The sequence below is a fragment of the Cimex lectularius genome, unplaced genomic scaffold, assembly GCF_000648675.2.
Source record: "Cimex lectularius strain Harlan isolate CLEC.00 unplaced genomic scaffold, Clec_2.1 scaffold91, whole genome shotgun sequence".
NCBI classification, from domain to species: domain Eukaryota; kingdom Metazoa; phylum Arthropoda; class Insecta; order Hemiptera; family Cimicidae; genus Cimex; species Cimex lectularius.
In genome coordinates this window covers 581,753-603,449 of record NW_019394227.1, presented here as the reverse complement: position 1 = coordinate 603,449, position 21,697 = coordinate 581,753, and the positions used below count along the sequence as shown (strand labels likewise).

Below are 21,697 nucleotides of genomic sequence, written 5' to 3'. Positions count from 1 at the left end.
TCACTAACCACCACACATTTCTACATGAGAACGAAGAACGGGATTCTATGAACAAATTTCAACTACATATGGACACGAAGCTAAAAGTATTCTGAAGGACATCGCCAACAAGGAGAAGAAACTTGCTTCGGCTATCAACCAGAGGACTTTTTTGTTGAAATGTAGACAACACAAAGTATTTCCTACTCACATCAAAAACAATTTAACTTCACAAATGTCACACTAACACAGCCAAACACCAGAATTAACGACATACATAAAGCCACAATACATTTCAAAAGAAACATTTTAAACATAGAAATCACCACAAGGGGCACTCTCAACACGACACACAAGAATGGCAGAATTACACAGAAAACAAACACTTTGAGCCCTGAAGATGATCTCAATAATGATTGAAACGTTGGCACGATAAAGAAAATGTTTTTCTAAAACCTACATCACACCAGACTGCATCTTACAATTTCTGAATAATTATCAATTAATGGTCACTAACCACCATATATTTGTATAATTTAAACAATGATTATAAATCCCAGGACCCGAAGATGATCTCAATTAAGATCAAAACATTGGCACAATAAAGAAAATGTTTTTCTAAACCTACATCACACCAGATTGCATCTCATGATCTTCAAATAATCATTAATTAATGGCCACTAAATGGAACAGTTCAAAAGAATTGGAATTCTTTATACTACAACGAATTTTTTTTAATAATACGTAACAACGTTCAAATTTGGAGTTGATCTATTTCCACTTTCTCATTATTTTTATGATGATTTATGTAGAATTCAAGCAATAATTTAATAATATATTTAAATACATAAAATACATATCAACTCTTAATAATTTGATTTTCTTTCTTATTGATAATTTGAATTATTTTTGTGTTCCCTTGCATTTTAAATTATGAAGAATCGACTGTATTTGTAACTGCCATTTATGTAGAATTCAATCAATAATTTGTAAAAATACATAAAATACATATCAACTCCTAATAATTTGATTTTCTTTCCTTTTGATAATTCGAATTATTTTTGTGTTCCCTTGCATTTCGAATTATGAAGAATCGTCTGTATTTGTAATTGCCAGTTTGTATCTTGTGGATGTCAAGTGAGGTAAAGGTCTGATAGATGGCAGGCGTATGCTGGGCTAGAGTATAATTCATTGTTTTTATGCCAGAGTGCAGGAGAGCCGGAGAGAGGAAGGGAACTCTAGAAACTTTGTTATACAGTGTTGAGTGTCAGTGTACGGTGTCAATCTGACTTGTGTTCGGTTTGAGTGTACGATGTCGTCCGTCGGCGGTGCAGGGAGGCGGACAGTCGGTATCGTATCGTTCGAATCGCGAGCAACTCCTTCGGATTTATCCTCGTTCTAGTGTCCCCGAGCCGGTCGGAACGATGGGGCAAACGTGCGGGTTTTTATTTTCAAGCTGTACGACGTCGAGTTTACGCCCAACGTCTGCACAGGAGAGATTGGTGACATGAGAATGTTGAAAAATTCCTAGTGGGACTTATACTCCGGTGAAGAAGGAATATGCAGGCGAAGAAGCGTTATTTGTTGGTATTGTTATCATGTGCGTTCCTCGCCTACTGCTATTTCGGAGGATATAGGCTGAAAAGTGAACGTTACATACCATTCGACGTGGACACGCTTCCTTCGTTTGTCGACGTCTGGAGCGACCACTTGTTCGAGAAGGATTTGGAGCCTATGCCCCATGTCAGGCGTGTCGGTGGCAGTCGTACTCTCCGGAAGGGCATCGTCAACCAAAAGTGTCGCATGGAAACCTGTTTCGATTTCAGCAGGTGTGCCAAAGATTTTAAAGTTTACGTATACCCTGTCGGCGATGAGTCTTCCGAAGTCCCGTTGATACCCAGCCCCGTGTATCAGAGGGTTCTTGATGTTATCATCGAGTCGAGGTATTACACGCCTGACCCGGCTGCTGCTTGCCTGTTCGTCCTTGCCATCGACACCCTGGACAGGGATAATCTGTCTTCCGACTATGTCAGGAATGTTCCTTCGAGACTGCAAAGACTGAAGTACTGGAACGGTGGTAAAAACCATCTGATATTCAATTTGTATTCGGGCACCTGGCCTGATTATGCTGAGGAGGAGTTGGGATTTGACACTGGTGAAGCGATTCTAGCTAAAGCGAGCATGTCGGTCACAAGCATCCGCCCTGGGTTTGACATATCCATACCACTCTTTCATAAAGTGAGTCGGACTGAGCTGTTCTTAAGAAAAGTATATATATGTATTGAACAAAAAACAATAAATAACACTACAAAAAAAAACTTAAATTGTAACCTCTTAAAAGTACACAAGAAAAAGAATGCTACAAAGATAAGAAAAGTGAAATGATTTAAAATTCCATCTAATCAGCAAAGGTATAAACGATGCAGCCCAAAAACATAAATGAAAAAACTTAAATGAACTGGAATATTGCATAATCACAGAACAATTAAAAAAAGCTAGGAGTAATATTTTCTGATATGGAGAACATGATCACAATTATACAACAGGGTTGAAATTTGAAGCGACTCCATGGGAATCAAAAAATTTCCCAAAACAGTACATTAAAATACAAAAACAAATTCATTCTTAAAACAAAAGTTGTAAAAAGAAGGTGAATAAATAAATAATATGGCAAACTAGTGTCTCATCCGTGTCGTTATAATGTTCATGTAGCTAAAATCATAAATTTAGCTATGATGTGTAATTTTAATTTTTTTCAAACAGATTAATTAAAAAATGTAAAAAAATCATGAATTAATTATCTAATGATGCCCAGTTTAAAAGTAAAATCAATTTGCTTCTTCATTAACAAAATAAATATTTTTATTTTATTTTAAAATGGAAAGAGGTAGAGAGAGGAGAGAGAGTGAGAAAGAAAAAGACTGTCCATTCATTCATTCTCTCTCTCTCTCTCTCTCTCTCTCTCTCTCTCTCTCACTCTCTCACACACACACACACACTCACATTAATTAAAAATGCTATTAGTAATATTTTCTGATATGGAGGACATAATCACAACTGTACGACGGTTGAAATATGAACCAACTCTATGGCAATAGAAAATTTTTTTCAATAAGCACCTTAAATTACAAAAAAAAATCTTAAAACATAAGCTGTAAAAAGAAGTTGTATAGAAGTCATGCATAAATAATATGGCAGTCTAGAGTGACTCATCCTTGTCTTTATAATATTTGTTTGTAATATATAACTAATTTACACTTTCAAACACTACATTTATACAAATAAATACATTCATACACATAAATACATCCATACAATACACTCATTCCGTTTGGTCGGTGGAATACTTGATATTCGTACACCGACCTTATTCATGTAGTTAAAATCAAAAATTTAGCTATGATGTGTAATTTTTAAATTTTCTTTTCAATAGATTGTAGGTATTAGATAGTGGTTGTAAAAAATCACTAATTAATTATCTAATGATGTCAGTTTAAAAGTAAAATCAATTTGCTCCTTCATTAACAAAATAATTATTTTTAATTTTTTTAAAAAGAGAGATAAAACGGAAAGTGGTAGAGAAAGGAGGGAGTGAGTGAGAGAGAGAGCAAGAGTGTCTCATTTATTTACTCCTTGTTCATTCATTCATTCTCTCTCTCTCTCTCTCTCTCACACACACACACACACACACACATACATAACCCCCCCCACACACATACATACATACATACATACATACATACACACACACACACACACACACTTAAGGAACTAGAATATTACATAATCACATAATTAAAAATGCTAATAGTATTATTTACTGATATGGAAAGTATGATCACAATTGTACGACTGGGCTGAAATTTCAACCGACTCCATGGGAATCGAACAATTTTCCCAATAAGTACCTTAAATTACAAAAAAAAAAAAAAAAAAATCATTAAAACAAAAGCTAAAAAAAAATTGGGCAGACTCAATATATAATTGTCAGTCTAGGCAGTCCCATTCCACATTGAAGAATTGAAGATTACATATTAGTAACAAAAAGCTGATATTGATATAACAAAACAAAAAGTTGAAAGTACTTGATCAATCTTTTCTGTAATTTTTAATGGCTTGAATGTTTAAAAGTAGTGGATAGTTGGTAATAATTATTTCAATATAATTGATAACAGCATTTTATATTAATTTAAAAAAAATCAGGGATAAGACCAATTTGTGAGGAAAGAAAAACATCCACTTCCTTTATCAAGCTTTCAATGGATGTAGTTCTGCTCTAATAGGAATTTTTTTTTCCAAACCTAATAACAAAACTTTTTCAAATGTGGCCAAAGGATTAATCATTGAAAATTATTAAATTAAAAGTAAATTGTTTATGTCAGTAATTATCATATCTTTTGGATTATTTCTTGAATAATCAATATTAAAACAAATAAAAAAATCTTGAATTAATTATCTAATGATGCCCATTGCCATGAGTTTAAAAGCAAAATCGATTTGCTTCTTCATTAACAAAATGAACATTTCATTTTGTATGAAATGAGAGAGAAAGATAGATAGATAGTCATAGGGGCGTGAGAGAGTCAGAGTGAGTAAGTGTGAGAAAGTGTGTGTGTGTGTGTGTGTGTGTGTGTGTGTGTGTGTGTGTGTGTGTGTGTGTGTGAAGCCCGCAAAATTAGGTCTCATGGACATTTCTTACATCGAAGAATAGAAATAGAGAGAGAAAGAGGACTCGCTCCCCTCACTCTTTCTTACACCAGTAATGTTTACATTTATAAGTTTAACATCTTGATTTTTTTCCAGTTCGGTTAACTGGTGATCACATATAAGAAATATTGAAACAAGAGAACTATAGAACTTTTATATTAATTAATATATTTTTATTTAAAAAATATATATGTGTACAACGAATGCTGTGCAAAAACTGGAAATTTCTTGATAAAAAAAGAAGGCACAATTGCTTGTTATAAATTATTTATAATATAATATGTATATAATATTTATATAATCTTTATATACAATAAATAAAATAATAAAATGAATTCAAATGAATAATAAAAGTAAACATGATTGCTCGTTCTAAATGATATATAATTTATATTTGTTATATTATTTAAAAAAATTGATTTTCTCTATCGTTTCGATCTCCTCACTTCAGACACATTTCTTTATTTCGATACTCCTTTTGTGAATATTCAGAACTTTTGGGCTATGATTTATTATAGAGTTAAAAATAGCGTTTTATTTTCATTATTTGGCTATGATTTTAATAAAAATTAATTATGTTTTTTAAAATTTCAGAATCACCCGGAGAAGGGCGGAGAGCAGGGATTCGTTGCGACAAACAATTTTCCGATTAACAAGAAGTTCCTCCTGGCTTTTAAAGGAAAACGTTACGTCCACGGGATCGGCTCGGAAACCAGAAATTCCCTTTACCACCTGCACAACGAGAGAGACATCGTATTGGTGACGACGTGCAAACACGGTAAATCTTGGAAAGAGATGAAAGACGAACGATGCGACGAGGACAACACAGAATATGACAGGTGCGTTAAATTGTAGACTAACAAAATTCAATATATATGTTGGCGCCAGGTTGTGTGCGGACTGTAGATCCATAGGTCGCTGGTTTATATCCGGCCCGGAGGACCAAATGCTGACGCCAGCCATCTTATTTTAGAGATATGATTTGTTTTGGACTACATTAATCTATCTTTTACGATTTTGTATTAATTAACAACATTTATTTTTCAAAAATAAATTTTTAAGTAAAGGGTTAAAAAAATACATTTTTTTGGTCAATTTATATTCAAGGTGGTTAATTTTTGTAAATTAAACATTTGTGTATTCAGCATGCGCTTTTAGTGTTTATTTATCTGGACGTAAATTGAATCTGAGTAAACTTTTGCATTATTTTGACAGTACTTACTTTTTAGACTCAGAATTAATTAAGAAACTACATACAATTATATTATTATATCTAATTTCCCTTTGATAAACTTACTTTAATTTTGCCTCACAACTTCTTCGGTTTAGTTTCTCGTTTGTACTCTCTTGTTAATTAATATTATTGGGTTTGGTTCCTCAGTGTTAAGAAACAACAATAAGTAATCATGGAGATAAGGCATCTAGGAGAAAGTTTAAGTCTCTGATTTAGAGCTATTATTAGTTCTGAAGTTTGCAGGAATTAGCATCGGGTTGAACATTCGTCATAAATCTTCGCCACTTTTGCCTTAAATATTCTCCATGCACGGCCAATAGGCAGTAAATAAATAATAAACCAACAAAATTGTCATCAGGCAACTTAGGTCAACACAGTGGTTGAATTTAGTATATGTATCGGGAGAAAAATTCTCCTCTTCGTGGACTGTATTCAATTCGTTTTGTTCTAGGTTAAAAAAATGTTTTTGGTATACGTGTGAACGGCACAATCATCCGGGAACGGTACACAAGGAATAAATCTTGACGGGATTTACTTTTCCTTGATAATTTATCTCCCTCTGACAACCCTCTATCCCTACTGGATTTATGCTTTCTAGATTGTCGGCTAAATCTAAATAATTGCCGTAAAAGCTTAATGGCAAACATGGCTTGGAAAAATGTAGATAGAATATAGATTCATAACAAAAGTAAAACGTAAAAAATAACATATTATTCGTAAATTTAAGTAAATTGTTTTTGTCAACAGTTTTTCTACAATAAATTTATAGACCTTATTTGACAAAACACAAATAAACTGCTATATTTATATACTTTGATAACAAAATTGGGTCAAGTTGTCTTTCAAAACTTAGTCTTATCTTAAATTTAAGGCTTTATTTTTCTATTTATGTATTTCTTGGATAGAAATCATTAGAAACACTACTTTAAAAGTCAGAATTAGTTTAAAATTTAAAGAACATATTAAAAAATTATAGCATTTAATATAACACTTGGGAGATTTTTTGAATTTTTAGCATTTGATTTATTGTCCAAATATCATTTTCTGTATTTCTTCTTCCTAATTCATTATTCTTGCTAGTGTTAAACCATGTTCTGTTGTCAAAATTTTGTCAATATCGGACATTGAGACATTTAAAAAGGTGAATTTCGAGGTGAAGCTAGGAATTATCTAAAATATGTTTTGTTTAATAACGTGCTATCTGATTACTGGTTTATATAGGCTCGTTTAGAAACCAAAAATTTCATTTTTTTATCCGTGAAAGTAGATTCTTATGCTATGAAAAATACTAATGAAATTTTTGTAAAATGTTACGAAAAAATGTGACAGTAACCAGTTGACCGACTGGCAATCAATCTAACGTTTTTATGAACTGATTTTCAAATGGGTTTCGAATTTCTTCCAAGAGAAAGAGTAGAGAACCATTTTTACGTACTTTGTACGAGGTATTTTGTACAACCGTATACACAACGAAAAGGATAGATCCTAGGATACAGCCTTGAAGAACCCCAGCAACAAATTATCACGGTTCTCACAAAAGAAAAGGATGATCAAAAGGAAACTCGGAATTGCCTGAAAAGAAATAAGAATATACTATTTTTATTATGGATGCGAAATTAGTTGAGCTGCGCACATGTACAGTGTGGAGCCTATCATTTCTCAGTTTTTCCCAAGTCTAACATTTACTATAAACTACCGGCAGCCATTGAGGATCATCCACCCCCCGGGTGTTGACGGACTTACCGTCCAGTCAGCGAGGTTGGTTTCAAGGGCTGCTACAGCTAGATCAACTCAGCCCCCAACACTATTAGATTCTAGATTCAAGTCTCTCACTCATAATTTTTTTAGTATTATACTATTCGCTCAGTAAGGATGGTGAAGTACTTGATATTATTCTATCACCCTATACGAATATTATATAACTGGCTAGTAACAGAAATAATTAATATGTTACTAAAGTACTTGAGGGTTGATGCTGTCAACATTCCTTCATCGGCCCTCTCACTGTGCACACTCACGCTAATAAATACATTCACTCACTCGTGGACTGAAAAAGTGATTTCTATAAAGCACTACATATATAATAATAATAATAATTGGGAGATTGGGGCCAAATACTCGCTGCTGTGCTCAATCACAATTCTCATATCGGGTGGCATTCCTACGCGCTCTCTATATGGAGCCAAGGAATTGCAACACTCATTTAGGTCGGACACATCGAGCAACCTTTCTGAACATGCTGGGCACATACGCGCGGCCTCTTGCTGAAGAATTGAAGGAAACTAGGCAGCAAATTTAATATTTAAGCCGTGATCAATTTTCAAAATTTTTCCGAAATTGTTAGCCTAGAATAAGAATCTGTCCACGGTTTCTATACGCTGATTTGTGATTATTCGCGTAATAGTTTTATTTTTTTCTTTAAATTCTCTTATTCTTATTAATATTTTTCTGTTATATTTAGGTATGAGTTGTTTTCACCTTTCATTCATTGCGTGTTAGTATTAACTAATTGTAGGTGAGTGTTTTTTCAAAAAATCTTTTAAACCTCTTAATCTCATATCAACTTTAATTATTTTAATTGATTTAGCATGTATTATCCATTAAACAAGGGCCTGTTTGAAATGTATGTCATGTCAAATAAAATGAGGTAACAAGTAATTTTGTTTTGCTTTAGTTTAGGATTACTGATGTATAATTATCATTCTTGCATAAGTCATACATATTTTAAATAAGAAAGAAAAAAAAAACATCACGCTGATTTAATTTTGTGTTGGTTATTATGCAATCGATTTAAAATATATGTAGAGCGAGAAAGGTGACAATTGTACGCAGAGTATGGTGAAAGCTGGACAGATTCGATTGTGATGATGGTTTACGTCCTTTCAAAACCGTTTTCCCGAAAGTTGCCCGGATCTGTTTGCACAACTTTGCATATTGACAGACCTTTAGATGGTTCAACAGCCCAGGGACCACGAGGAAAGTTACAAAGGGTCGAATTATTTTCAATTTTCTACAAAGGTCAACGTCGCCACCAGTTAATTGGATATTCAACTTAAATGAAAAAAGTATTCTTTTCTCTTAACCAACCTCAAACCCCTCAAAGAATAAAATAAAATAAATTTAACAAATAAATAAAATAAAACTGTAAGATTAAGGAAATAAATGGATAAAATAATTTCGGATAGATAAAAAAAATCTCTTTGCATAAGTATTTAGGGTGTAGTGAAAAAAAGCCAAGTCTTCATTTTATTTCCCTTTTCCATGAATACTCCAGGACCTAACACAAAATCGACTGGAACCCATTAAATATCCTTTCGAAACCCGTTGAATGTAATTCTCAATCTTCCCCGAAGGCAAATGGGACCGTTGAACGATATTGCTTATAAAAGTTTGTTTAAAACTTTTTCCATGGATTTATTGAAGTAAAATTTAGTATTAAGGGCAATGAGGTAGTTCAATTAGATAATTAAAAAAAGAAGAATAAACTATTCCATTGAATTAGATTTCTTTGATTTTGCTTATAAAACTTTTTTGTTTAATATTTATTTGTACAGCCAATGATGGCACACTAGGCTAAGGCATCGTCGTTTTAGGCGACGTGGAGGATTCATGGGAAGTAATGGTGAAGGCTTGAGCAGTATTGTTAGGATGTCTTGAAATATTGTATTTGAACTTTAGAAAGCGGGAAGAAGCGATAGTTAAAGTCGTTGTGGTATTTGGAAAATTCATTAAACGCTTTTTGATTAGAATGCTTGGTGGTTCCTGACAATTCCGCTCTGTATGCTCAAAAACGTGTAAGATTTGTACAGAGTTACTTTGTTCTTTATCGTCATGCCTCATTTCTGCCCTATGTCTTCGTAGTTGACCAAATCGTCTTTAGTTCTTTTCTCTTAACTTGTGAGGAGATTCCACGTCAGTTGTTCTTTACTGTTAACTTATAGACCTGGACAAGGCTATTGTTTAGAGTGCAATGCAGTTTGGGTGCATTTATCCTCGTTCAGTTTCATCTTCCACGTTTGCACTTCAATGATCTCAAGTTGGAGGTCGCTTGAATAGGATTAGGGTTAGGAGATAAAATTGCAATATCATCCGCGTAGGTTGTAAGGTTGGTGTTGAGATGTATTGGAAGGTCAGCAGTATAAATGATATATAGGATGGGACCAAGAATGCTCTCTTATGGGTCTCCAGGATCAGTCTTGTCTCAGAACTCATTGCCGCACATTACTCTGAAACAAGATCTATTCGGATTTTAGGATTTGGTAATAAGTGAGTAGTAACCGCTTTGGTTTGAGAGAATCAGGGTGACAGACCGTGTCTTGGGATATGTCTATGCACCCGAACAGTACTCTTGATTCTAATGAAGTATTCTCATTTCCAGTAATACCTCCTGCAAGCTTATATTTCTGATTTAGTTGGTTATTAATGACCTCCAAACAATCCTTACCTCCTTCTTTAATGAATTTAAACCCCTATTCATCCTACACCGCCATTTTTTTTATACCAGGGACTGGAGGAGTTCCCTCCTGAGCACTGCAGCTGAACTGTACAGCTTATACTTTATCCCTGGCTCCATATTTTGGGGGAGGGCTCGAAACACAAATGTGAACTTGAGCCCCCGTTGTACTGGTGTTCTTCCATCGAAGAAACTCATTTTTGAAGGGGTTTGGTGGGACCAAATTCAGGGTCGCTGAGATCCGATCCCGCCCCTTCCATTGATGAGTGCCGTGCCAATTTCTTTCAATTGCGGCCACCGGTCCCCTTAGGCGTCAGAAAAGTCCAGAGGCGACGGTGGGGATCGAACCCACGACCGCGGGATCTACGAGCCGAGAGTCTGACGCCTTAACCACTCGGCTACCGCAATAGGTGCGGTTGAGATGGGATGTTAGTGCCCTAGGGGATCGATGTCACGATAGCTCAAGTGGTAGAGTTGCGGCGTATCAGTCCGAAGGTCATGGGTTCGAATCCCGCTCGTGATGCTGACTTTTTTATCTCAACTTAAAACCTTAATTAGTTGAATGATATTAATTGGTCAAGCGGACCATGAAAAATAGTGAATTTAGTAAATTTATAATGAATTTTTCTGAATTGTGCGATTGTTTTGTCGAGATCTTCGAGGTGATGAACCTGTAGCTGGTCGTGTCAACAATATATTAATATTCAAAGTTTGTTTGTTGTACTGTTACATCTTTAAACTGTACGACTTGTAGGGAAATAAGGAACTCCAGCCAGAAATCCATAATTCAAGGGACACTAAAAATATGTTAGGAGATATTGTTCGTTGAGGTTTTCGAGGTGATGAATCAGTCGCTCGATCGTACCGAACAAACTTTAAAGCTATTTTTTTCCTTTTCAGCTCAAACGGTACATAGCCGAACAGGCCAGAGTAGTCAAAAACATAAATTATATATATATTTCTCAGTGCCCAAGATGCACGCAAAAAAGGATTCAAAGTTAGGATAGATCAATAGACAGCCAAGCAGCCCTGAATATTTGAGACTCCTTCACCTTAATTGCTTAACATATTTCGAAAGTGATGGACGTAACATGACTAGAATTAAACGGCCCTGACGTAGAACCCAACATATTATAAATTGAATTTTTTTCAAAACCAGGGCGCCTCAGGGGTTGATATGACCTCTGCTGTTGAACCCCAAAAACAAAAAAAAATTAATTGAAAAAAATCATGTTAATATCGGAGAAATCTACCGTATAGACAATGTATGGAACAACATATCCAATCACAGAACTGGGGATGATTAATTGCTTGTCGCTTTGGTATATATTTATTCCGTTGAGTTTTTTTGCCCCCTCACCGTTTCCACTGTGTATCCATAATTTTCTCTATTGTATGTAAGGTATGATAATGTAAATCTGAGTTGAAGAAGTTTCTGAAAAAAGTTGTTTTATTTGATTGCATCGTCCCCGGATGTCGCCCGTAGAGTATGTACTATTTTCGATGTGACATATGTTTTATACGTTTTGTTAGGTTCTGAATAGACCTTTTTAACCGATTATGTATATCATTTAGGCCTCTTATACACGAGGCAATTATATTAGTTAACTAAGTTGAACGGGGTGGTTAGAACCTGGGTAGCAAATGCTTAGAAACGCCCGAACCATTTCAAACGCAGTCAACTCTTCGGTTTAGGAGGATGGCCAGCAGGTTGCTAACCTTCTCATCCCCATTGGTTGACTCAGCTCAAAAGACGCTAGTCGGCATTCGTGCTTCACACCAGTTCAACTGAATTCACTATGGAAAACGTCTCTACGTCAAATTTCAATCTGGAACTGTTTATTGAAGACATTACATATTGTGACAAAATTAATAGAAGTAGAGTTTGGAGAGAAGGAGCACTCAAATAATATCCCGATTTTAACGAGCTGGCAAACAAGCATGAATGCTCTTGCTTCTTTGGTTTCTAACATGGAAATGAACTCTATTAGGAAGAGACGTTGATTCCACAAGTTGCCTGGTGTGAAACCAGCCAAGAATTCTTCATATGACAGTGGTGGAGGTTAACCAGGCAACTAAGTTGAGATAGGTCAACATTCGTAAATAGAGAAGAATGTATTTAAGAGTGAATGATAGTGTGAATAGGTTTGGAACTCATTGCGTTGGGCGCTGAAATGACCTTGCTGATCATAACCACTGCATACAAACCTCGGTGGCTGGACGGATGACCGAGGTCTGCCGCCGGTGAGTAATTCTCGAGGCCTGTCGGTGCTGGAATTGCCTGTGACTAAACTGAGCTCAACTCTTTACACTTGTGTATTTATGTATATAAATATATAAATCAGTAATCAAGAGAATTCCAACCTCATGGAACTGGAAACCTGTGTAACCGTACATTTTAGTGTAACGATTTGAATTCATCCACCTATTGATAGAAATTCCTTAGGGGTGACTTGTCGTAAGTTTATATTACTTCTTTTCGCCATCATAATTATTTTACTTGGTAGGAGCGCTCGATTAATTTGTCTGTCTGTTCATCATTTCGTTCAACATTAAGAATTTTAAGACCAGAACTAGCGTTGGTTGAATCTAATTGAGTCTATGCCCTTCTTCTTACTTGATCCAATTTTGCTACTGATAAAAACATTAGGCTTGCTTGGTCCGAATTTCTTGCGTTGATCCTGAAATGGTAGGTGCGATATTATCCTAGTAATTTTATGACCGATCTATGTAAAGGATGGAGTTTGTTTCTATGTTTGTTGCCAGATAATAGGCTACGTTCTCTTATCCATTTCATCCTTTTTTTTACCTAGCATTATTATTAATATTAAAGATTGAACAAAACTATTTGCATGTGCATTGTGTTGTGATATATACATTAGACATACACATACGCTGAATTAGCACACGGGTATTTCGGTTATGGAAAAATCGTGCCGAGAAAGTAATTTAGGACCAGTTGTGCCGGTAGTGATATATCCTTCGCGGCAGATGGTGTTTTCCAAATCAACTTTGGGTCTCCTTCCGCGGCCGGGCTTCCAAATCGAACCGATAACTCGATATTTCCACGGCAAAAATGTTTTATGTTGACTAGTAACCCAGCACCACACCTGAATCACCAATGAGCCCCCATTTTCTTCAAACGCAACAAGAGATATCGGAAAAATGGATTTCTTTGTTCTTTCCAAACAAGCAATTTTTCAATATTACATGAAAGATCAGTGTTAAATTATACCATCAAGTCTAAAATAAATAAAAAATTGTTTTGATCAGGTATCTTAATAGAGAGGGAAACAAAATGCAACTAGCTTATTGCGCCATAATAATGTTATATTTTTAACATGGACTAATTTTATTATCTATTTAATGGTTGAAATAAAGCCATATTTAGCAGCATCTTCCGAATTCTATGATGTTAATTGTTCAGCAAATTCTGAAATTTATATTCGGTCTGATGAAGTTTAATAAGTTTTAATATATTTAACAATGAAAAAATTATAGGAGCAAGCCACACGATTTTACAAATGTACATATTAATAACCAAAAACAATAAACCTTTTGATCATTTACTGAAGATTATCTCTAAATATTGCAAAATACACATAAAATTATCAACTAAGGGTCTTTTTCATCATGTTCCATAAGTTTTTCTGTGGGATTGTTGCCAACAGAAAGTGCTAGCCAATTCATTGTAGTAATCCCTACATCCTACAAGTAATGGATGGTAATTCGAACTATATGTGGTCTAGAATTATCATACACTAACAAGGAATTGTCCCTAATAAATAGAGCGAATGGGACCTCACACAGAAGAACTCCCTCAATGTACCTTAGAGCAAAGATCCAATCTATATGATAATCAGTTCGGTACGGCCATGGACGTCGATTCAACCACACCATAACTGATTGTCTTTGAAAAGGCTTTGACTCACGAATGGCACATGAAGCAAAGCGTTTTCCACGTCTACTTTTCACACGGTCCCGGTCATCTGATAGAGATGATCTGATCTGTGAAGAGAAGTCCAAACTCGGCACTCATATAGTGAAGAGTTGCCCCCATTGTTCAAGTGCCCAAGAGAGATGCTGATTTGCGAATAGTCTACTTGATGCCCTCCAGTAATAGATAACCCGATGCGGAAGGGACGTCTAGAGACTTTTTGCCCGAAGCCTTCTCATGACTGTTTAAGTGCTCACCGGTACATTACATCCCGTTTGGGTTTGACTACATACGGAAGACGTTAAATAATGGTTCCGTAGTGCGGTGAGAGCAATAAACGATCGTCTTTAGCCGTCATACCTTTTCTTCGATCGAGACATCCGGTGGTCTAAATAGCTGGTAGAGCGCGGCACACCCAAGATTTGGGCTATGCATCGGACGCTACGTATCCTTGACTAAAGCACTGCCCGGGCGAGATTTTCCTGACATAAAACCAAGCTTTTACGAACAATTTTTTTTCTCAAATTTAGTTTCATCCAAGAAAACAATTTAAAAAATCAATTATCTCACTCGACGAGTTGGCTTGGAAAGTACGAAATTGAACTTATTCTTTTTCAATCTGTAGAGGGTAAAAGGAATAGTAACACTAAAAAGGTAAACAACAAGTTACTAATGTTTTGTTTAATGACGTTTTAAGTCAAGCTTTGCTACTTCTTTAAAAATAATTTTCCTTCTATTTTTTCTTAAATTTTCCATTTTTTTCTCATTTAAGTATTATAATTTCTTTAGTTGTTAGCTGATTTTTGTAACCATTTGTTTCTAAATTCTCCTATGAAATGGTACATAATTCCTTTTACATTTTTATTACTCAAAAACTATGTATCGGACCCTTCGTATCCTTAACCAAAGCATCTGCCCGGGCTTTGGTGCCCATTTTCCTGACAAAAACTAAGCTTTTACGAAGACAATTTTACTCAGATTTATAGTTTCATCCAAGAAAACAATTTAAAAAAACTGTTATCTCACTCGACTAGTTGGCTTGGAAAGGATGAAATTGAACTGATTTTTTTTCAATCTATAGAGAGTAAAAGGATTAGTAACACGTTAAAAAATTAAACAAGTTATTTTTTTACAAGGGTTCGCAACAGCAGAGGTCGTATAAACCCTCAGGGTGCCGGTGTTTTTCAAAAAAAGCCCATTTTTAAATATTTCGGGTTCGAATGCAGGGCCGCTGGATTCGAACCCGGGACCTTCACCTTACAGTGATGAGCGCCGTGTCAACGCCTAAACCGCCACCAATGCCCCAACAAGTTATTAATGTTTTGTTTAATGACGTTTTAAGTCAAGCTTTGCTATTTCTTTCAAAATAATTCTTCTTCTATTTTTCTTAATTTTTCCAATTTTTTCTCATTTAAGTATTATAATCTCTTTAGTTATTAGCTGATTTTTCTAACCATTTGTTTCTAAAATCAGGCATTATCCTATAAAATGGTACATAATTTCATAATAAAAGTTTAACATTTAAAATTTGCATTTCACCCCTTCCTGGAAAAAGTTGTATATATTGCATATAAAGATTTTTTTTCTTGTCAAATTAAAAGTACCTACCATTTAATTGTTTCATTCTAACTCATTTTATAATTTATACAATCGAATTTTACTGAGGACATTTGTAACTGCGACCCGATTACAAATCAATTGATTTAGGATTTTAATCAAGCAGTTTACAATCGGATCGGAATCCCACCCGTCTGTAATTTTCGCGTTGGGTTTTTACTTCTCTTTTTTTGTACACACCACACTTACTTCGTGCATAGAATTTTTTCGAAGTTCAAATTAGCCTACATAAGTAGATAAATCATTGTTTAATGTTATCATGTATTCAGAGGTTGTTTTTTTTAAGAACAATAGTTTTCTTTTCTTTTGATAATAAAGATTTCACCCTCCATTTCAACCCCATTAAAAGGGGTTGTTACTGGTTCGAGCTTGAACAATGTTTAAGAAATAAAATATTTTAAATTGTGAGATATCCTCCTGAAGTTTGGATTATCCGATCATTTTTGCCTCTCCCTTGCTTTATATTACTCAAATTTTGCCATAAAGCAATGCTCATTTCTAGATGAAAAAGATGTCACTTTGAAATGAACGAAGATATGAATTAGAAATTCAACGATTCATAACCAAAGCATAACTGGACGTTTTAACAAAACAGAACATGCACAAAGGCGACAAACAAAACTGTAAAACGAAACATCGACACGACAAACTCACTAGACGAAAATATGTAATATTAAATGCGAAAACAGAGACAGCAATAAAAATAATCGACAGAAGGAAAGAGAAATACTGAAAGCCGAAAAATACGCCAGACAGACTAAATCAGCTAGGATTGGCAGACCAAAATGATCAGACACAACTACAATAGGCTGTTTATTTTATAAATAAATTACTAGTGGATTTAAATGAATCTGGAATGAACATATAGCAATGTACTAAAATATTAACTTCTATACTTCTTTATGCCAACATTTGAATTTGATGGCCCACTTTTTTAAATATTTATTTGTTTATTACTTATTTTGAACGTACTCCTTGAAACAACATAGGCAATTTTACTAATATGTTTTTTTAAAATATTTACAAATATTCATTGATAAATTTTAGATTAAGATGACAGAATTTAAATAAATTTTGTTTCTTTCATACAAAAATAGAACTAATATAGAAAAAATAGAAAACTAATAGAAATGATATAGAATAAATTTTATTTAAGAAATTAGTCATTAGTTATTTTACAAATTTCAAAAACTTTCTCACATCGTTTTTCAAAAAGTCCTTTTCAGTATGTGGCCATCTTTCTTTTTTGCTCATCTTGTAACTCATTATGAGTTACATCCGGTAGAATACACAATATGTGTGATATGCCCTGTGCTTTCATAGTGCAGCTAGGTGACTATCAAATTGAATGGATGAAGGTAATCCTTGGGTCCACAGATCTTTACGGTCCACTTTTCTCATTAGAAGTATATTTTAAAAATATTTAACTCAGAGATAATTGAAAAAAGTCTACAGTTTTCAATTATCGTCTTGGATCATTTTTTCTTGGTCGTATTCGAAAAATCAGAAAACATACTTTAAATTTTTGTTTCCTAATGTTATTACTTTTCCAATAAGTGCAAAAGTTCGTTATATTATTAGATTCGAACAAAATGCCAGATAAAACAGGCAGGATCATTATTAAATTTCATCCTGGAATCATTTTTCCTCCCTCCCTCGTTTGATTTGCCAATTCGGTTCGGGAGAGGAGAGAACGGGATTTACAGGGTATGCCCGACCCCTATTGAATGTTCGATGAGAGCCATTAAATCTGAAATATTCGTTCAAGAATGACGGGAAGTCAGCAAACAAACGCGGCTATTAAAGCAGAGGCAGAAGGTCCAAACGAGACTTGCTTTATGGCCCTTCATGAATAATTGGTATGGTTATAGTTAAAGAGAATTTATGACCTCTTTTTTTTCCCTATACGAGAAGAAAGCCGTGGCTTGCTAAGTTGGCACTTTTAATGCGTTTACTATTTAAACAAAAATAACGATCATCAGGAAAGAATAGCAAGTATGTTGAAATAATGATTCAGACTAGATTCAATTGTCATGTTTAATTTTCGCTTATGATACTTTCACACTTTAATATTACTAATAGTTTAATTCCTATCACATCCCCCAACTTATTAGATCGATAGGAAAACAAATTATCAAAATAATGAAACATAAAGTTTCTACATGTAACTTATAAATTACAAAAGGACGACGTCGTTTCTGCAGACCCAGCAAGGCTTTGTTTTTATCCAAAATTGTGATTAGACGTTGTTGTCATTTTTAATTAAATCACCTGTTCTTATGTTTTGTTACGTGTGGTCATGTATGATTTTTCTTCTCTTATCTCCTAGCCCATCTACATTTTACCATCGTTGCTACATCGTTGTGGTTCTCCTTGTCCACACAACAAAGCGTAAGTGTTGCAGCTTGTGCTGGAGGTTTGCTTTCAAGCACCCTCAGAATCAGTCTTTACTGCTTTTTTGATGGCCTTATGGTTATAATTGCAAAGCCAAGATAAATTTTTAAGTTGGCTTTGCTTAGACCCCAGAGGATGCATCATTATGACTACCATAAGTGTTACACCTTTGCTTATTACTGTCTGGCTGACGACCCTCATTTGCCCGGTATTAATTCCTGGATTGTGAGATTTGATCAGCCCGAGAAGTGGGAGTGTCTGTAATGCCCAGAATGTCAGGATCCGACACCCACATGGCCACTCTAGTGGTTTTTGAAATGTTTCTTTAGGAGCGTACCCTGAGGTTTGTCCATTCACTTGGCGGATAGTTGGGTTCCGTTTCCATGAGCTTTTAAATTTTGAAGCTCCAAATCTCAACTAGGATGCCCTGCTCTGCTGTCTTCGTCTGGGTATTCCTCCAACACTACGGTTATTTTTCGCGCTTTCAGGCCCTGTTGATATGTCTCATGTCACTATGTTGGGAGGATGGTTCCACATAGCTTCCCTCAATTTTTTTTTGGGACATGTTCTAGGAGCACATGAACCCTCTTAAATTTCCATAAGGTTTTGGGAGTCTTCCTTTGCAGGTTCCCCCCGATAGTTTTTGTGTTCTTTGATTTATCAATATAATTGTTATGGGTATGAGGTTCCGCACCAAAGGAGCCCTCTCCCCGGTGTAAGGTTGATTACTCAAGTCACTTGGTACTCTTGAGTTACCCCTGTACCATCCATACATCGTCACCAGTCGCATAACACCTTAGGTTGCGGATGGATTGTGAGATTAGGATTGGAATTTTGTTGTAGGAGGTGATAGGTCCATCGGTTGTTCAAATGTATCCCTCGTTCCTTCTTTTTTATTATGAAGGTACACCTGCATCAGCTTCGTGAAGGTGTAATGTCGGAGTTGGGTATGAGGCATATGCATAGTACCCGTTGGAACCCTAGTAAAATGTGTGGTGATTAGTGACCTTTAATCGATATTTATTTAGAAATCGTGAGATGCGTTCTGGTGCGATGTAGGTTTCAGAAAAACATTTTCTTTATCGTGCCAACGTTTCGATCTTTATTGAGATCATCTTTAGGCCTCAAAGTGTTTGTGTTCTGTGTAATTGTGCCATTCTTGCGTTTCGTGTCGAGAGTGCCTAGTGCCTAGTAAAATATTGACGGTGTTCCTTAATAAATTCACAGCACAGAGAAGACATTATGAAAAAACTGTATTGATTAGGACAAAATAATTTTTTTTCAGAAACAATATATTTATAAAATAAATTGACTATTTAATTAAGAGCGCAGTGAAAAAATGATAAACACACCATGTACTTTCGGATTTATGTCATGTAATGCCAATTATTGCCCTTTGTGTTTTGCCTAATTTGTTTAACGTTGTCACGAACAAGCTAAACGAGTGGTCACATGATAAAATGATCAATCATGAAATCATGATTTCATATTTTAGCATTATCGACCAGCTCGATTTCTATAATTTTATAAATACGCACTTTAAATCTTATGATTTAAAAAAAACTATTTTTTCTCCATAGGACCCCCGTCGGAATGTTTATTTAGTTGATTACAGTATATCACATAACAAAAGAGTGTAGGGAAAGTGAGGTAACACTGATCTTCCTTCAACAAACCAATTCAAATATACATATACAGAAAAGTTATTTAGTATACAAGATAGTTTCATGTAAAAAATGTATAGAAAAACCACCTACAGAATAAGCAGAAAGAGAATACATTTGGATTGGAAAATTGTTTCAATTATTTGAAAATTTCAGTGTACAAGTGCAACCTAACATTATATAAGTCGAAAAGGCAACGGGGCTTAATATCATTTTACAGATATATCTTGTAACTTTTTATGTTTAACAATTTACAAATTGTAATTAGCGGTAAAAACATTTCAAAAAACCGCTGGCATATGCTTTGCGCACTTAAGATTAATAATTATTAAAAAAAATATTAAGTAAATAAAAGGGTAAATTAAATAAACATCAGTAGTCATAAGATTAAATAATTTAAATATACGTAACTACTTTTAAAGCAGAGTAGATTATATATTAGTATAGATAAAAATATTTAAATTGATAGTGTAATGAATAATTGAATTAATTAATTAACCAATAAATAAGTAATTAAATAAGTAAGTAAGAAAGTAAATAAATAAATAAGAACATGCACCGATATATGAATCAATAAATAATGCATACGTAGATATAAATTAATTATTTCAGTAAATTTTATCACAGTGCTAATACAATAAACGAACTATATACATTTTTTCATTTATTTGTTTAGTGGCCCCAATTGGCCATATTAATTATTCCCATTAATTATTTTTTTCTTCTAAGGTTTTCGGTTGAGTTGAAAACTTAGTAATGTAAATTATATGCATTATTAAATTAATTAAGGTTTAGTTGAAATAAAAAGTCAATGTCATTAGCGGGATTCGAACCCACGACCTTCGGCTAGATACGCCGCTACTCTACCACCTGAGCTATCGTGACTCCGATCCACTCGGACACTAACTTCCTATCTCAACCCCGCCTTTTAAATTTTCTCTCCTTTTTGCCATTTTTCAATTCAAATTCAAAAGGTGGATAGTGAGGATAGCTCAGGTGGTAGAGTAGCGGCGTATCTAGCCGAAGATCGTGGGTTTGAATCCCGCACGTGACATTGACTTTTTTATCTCAACTAAATCTTAATTAATTGAAAGATATTAATTGGTCAAGCGGACCACGAAAACTAGTGAATTTTATATGCATTATGTTTGTGATAGAATAGTTTTGATACGTTTATATCTCCACTTTTTTGGTTTCTGCTTGTCATAATTGCCTAATCAACAATATATTTGGCAGGATTGGGGATGTGGTCCAATGATTGTTCTTGTGTTGAAACTACGCCAAGCTTTCGGTGTTTTATTTCACCTTCCTTAGTGCTAGATTTTCAGCCAGTATTTAAAATTGTTTACTTTTATCAACATGTATAAGCCTTTTCCTCTCTTTTTATCATTTCTTATTTTTTTACACTAAATGCAATGTTTTTTAATAAATAAATGAACGGCACTGTTTACAAACTAATATCACGACAAAATCAGAAATGTAACGTAAACCTGATTTGGTCTATGATATTAGATTGTAAAAAGTGCTGTTTATTTATTGAAATAAAAAACCGTAAGCTTGGCGTAGTTTCAACACAAGAACATTCATTGGACCGATCCTACCAAATACATTGTTGAATAACAGCTGGTCGATCACCTTCACATCATAATTGCCTATTGATCTGCATAGGGAGTTTTCATTTAAGGCGAGCTTGCTGTAATATTCTGTGGTGT

General features: G+C 34.6%; 1 protein-coding gene across 1 annotated transcript in view; it reads left to right on the top strand.

The window, feature by feature from the left end:
* Window positions 1-1,194: 1,194 nt before the first annotated feature.
* LOC106674189 (exostosin-1) overlaps window positions 1,195-21,697 on the top strand; it is a 300,933-nt gene continuing 280,430 nt past the window's right edge. The window contains exons 1-2 of the mRNA XM_014406774.1: window positions 1,195-2,217; window positions 5,281-5,525. Coding sequence (XP_014262260.1) covers window positions 1,540-2,217; window positions 5,281-5,525 — 923 coding nt within the window. The 5' untranslated portion in view covers window positions 1,195-1,539. The remainder of the gene's footprint in view (window positions 2,218-5,280; window positions 5,526-21,697) is intronic.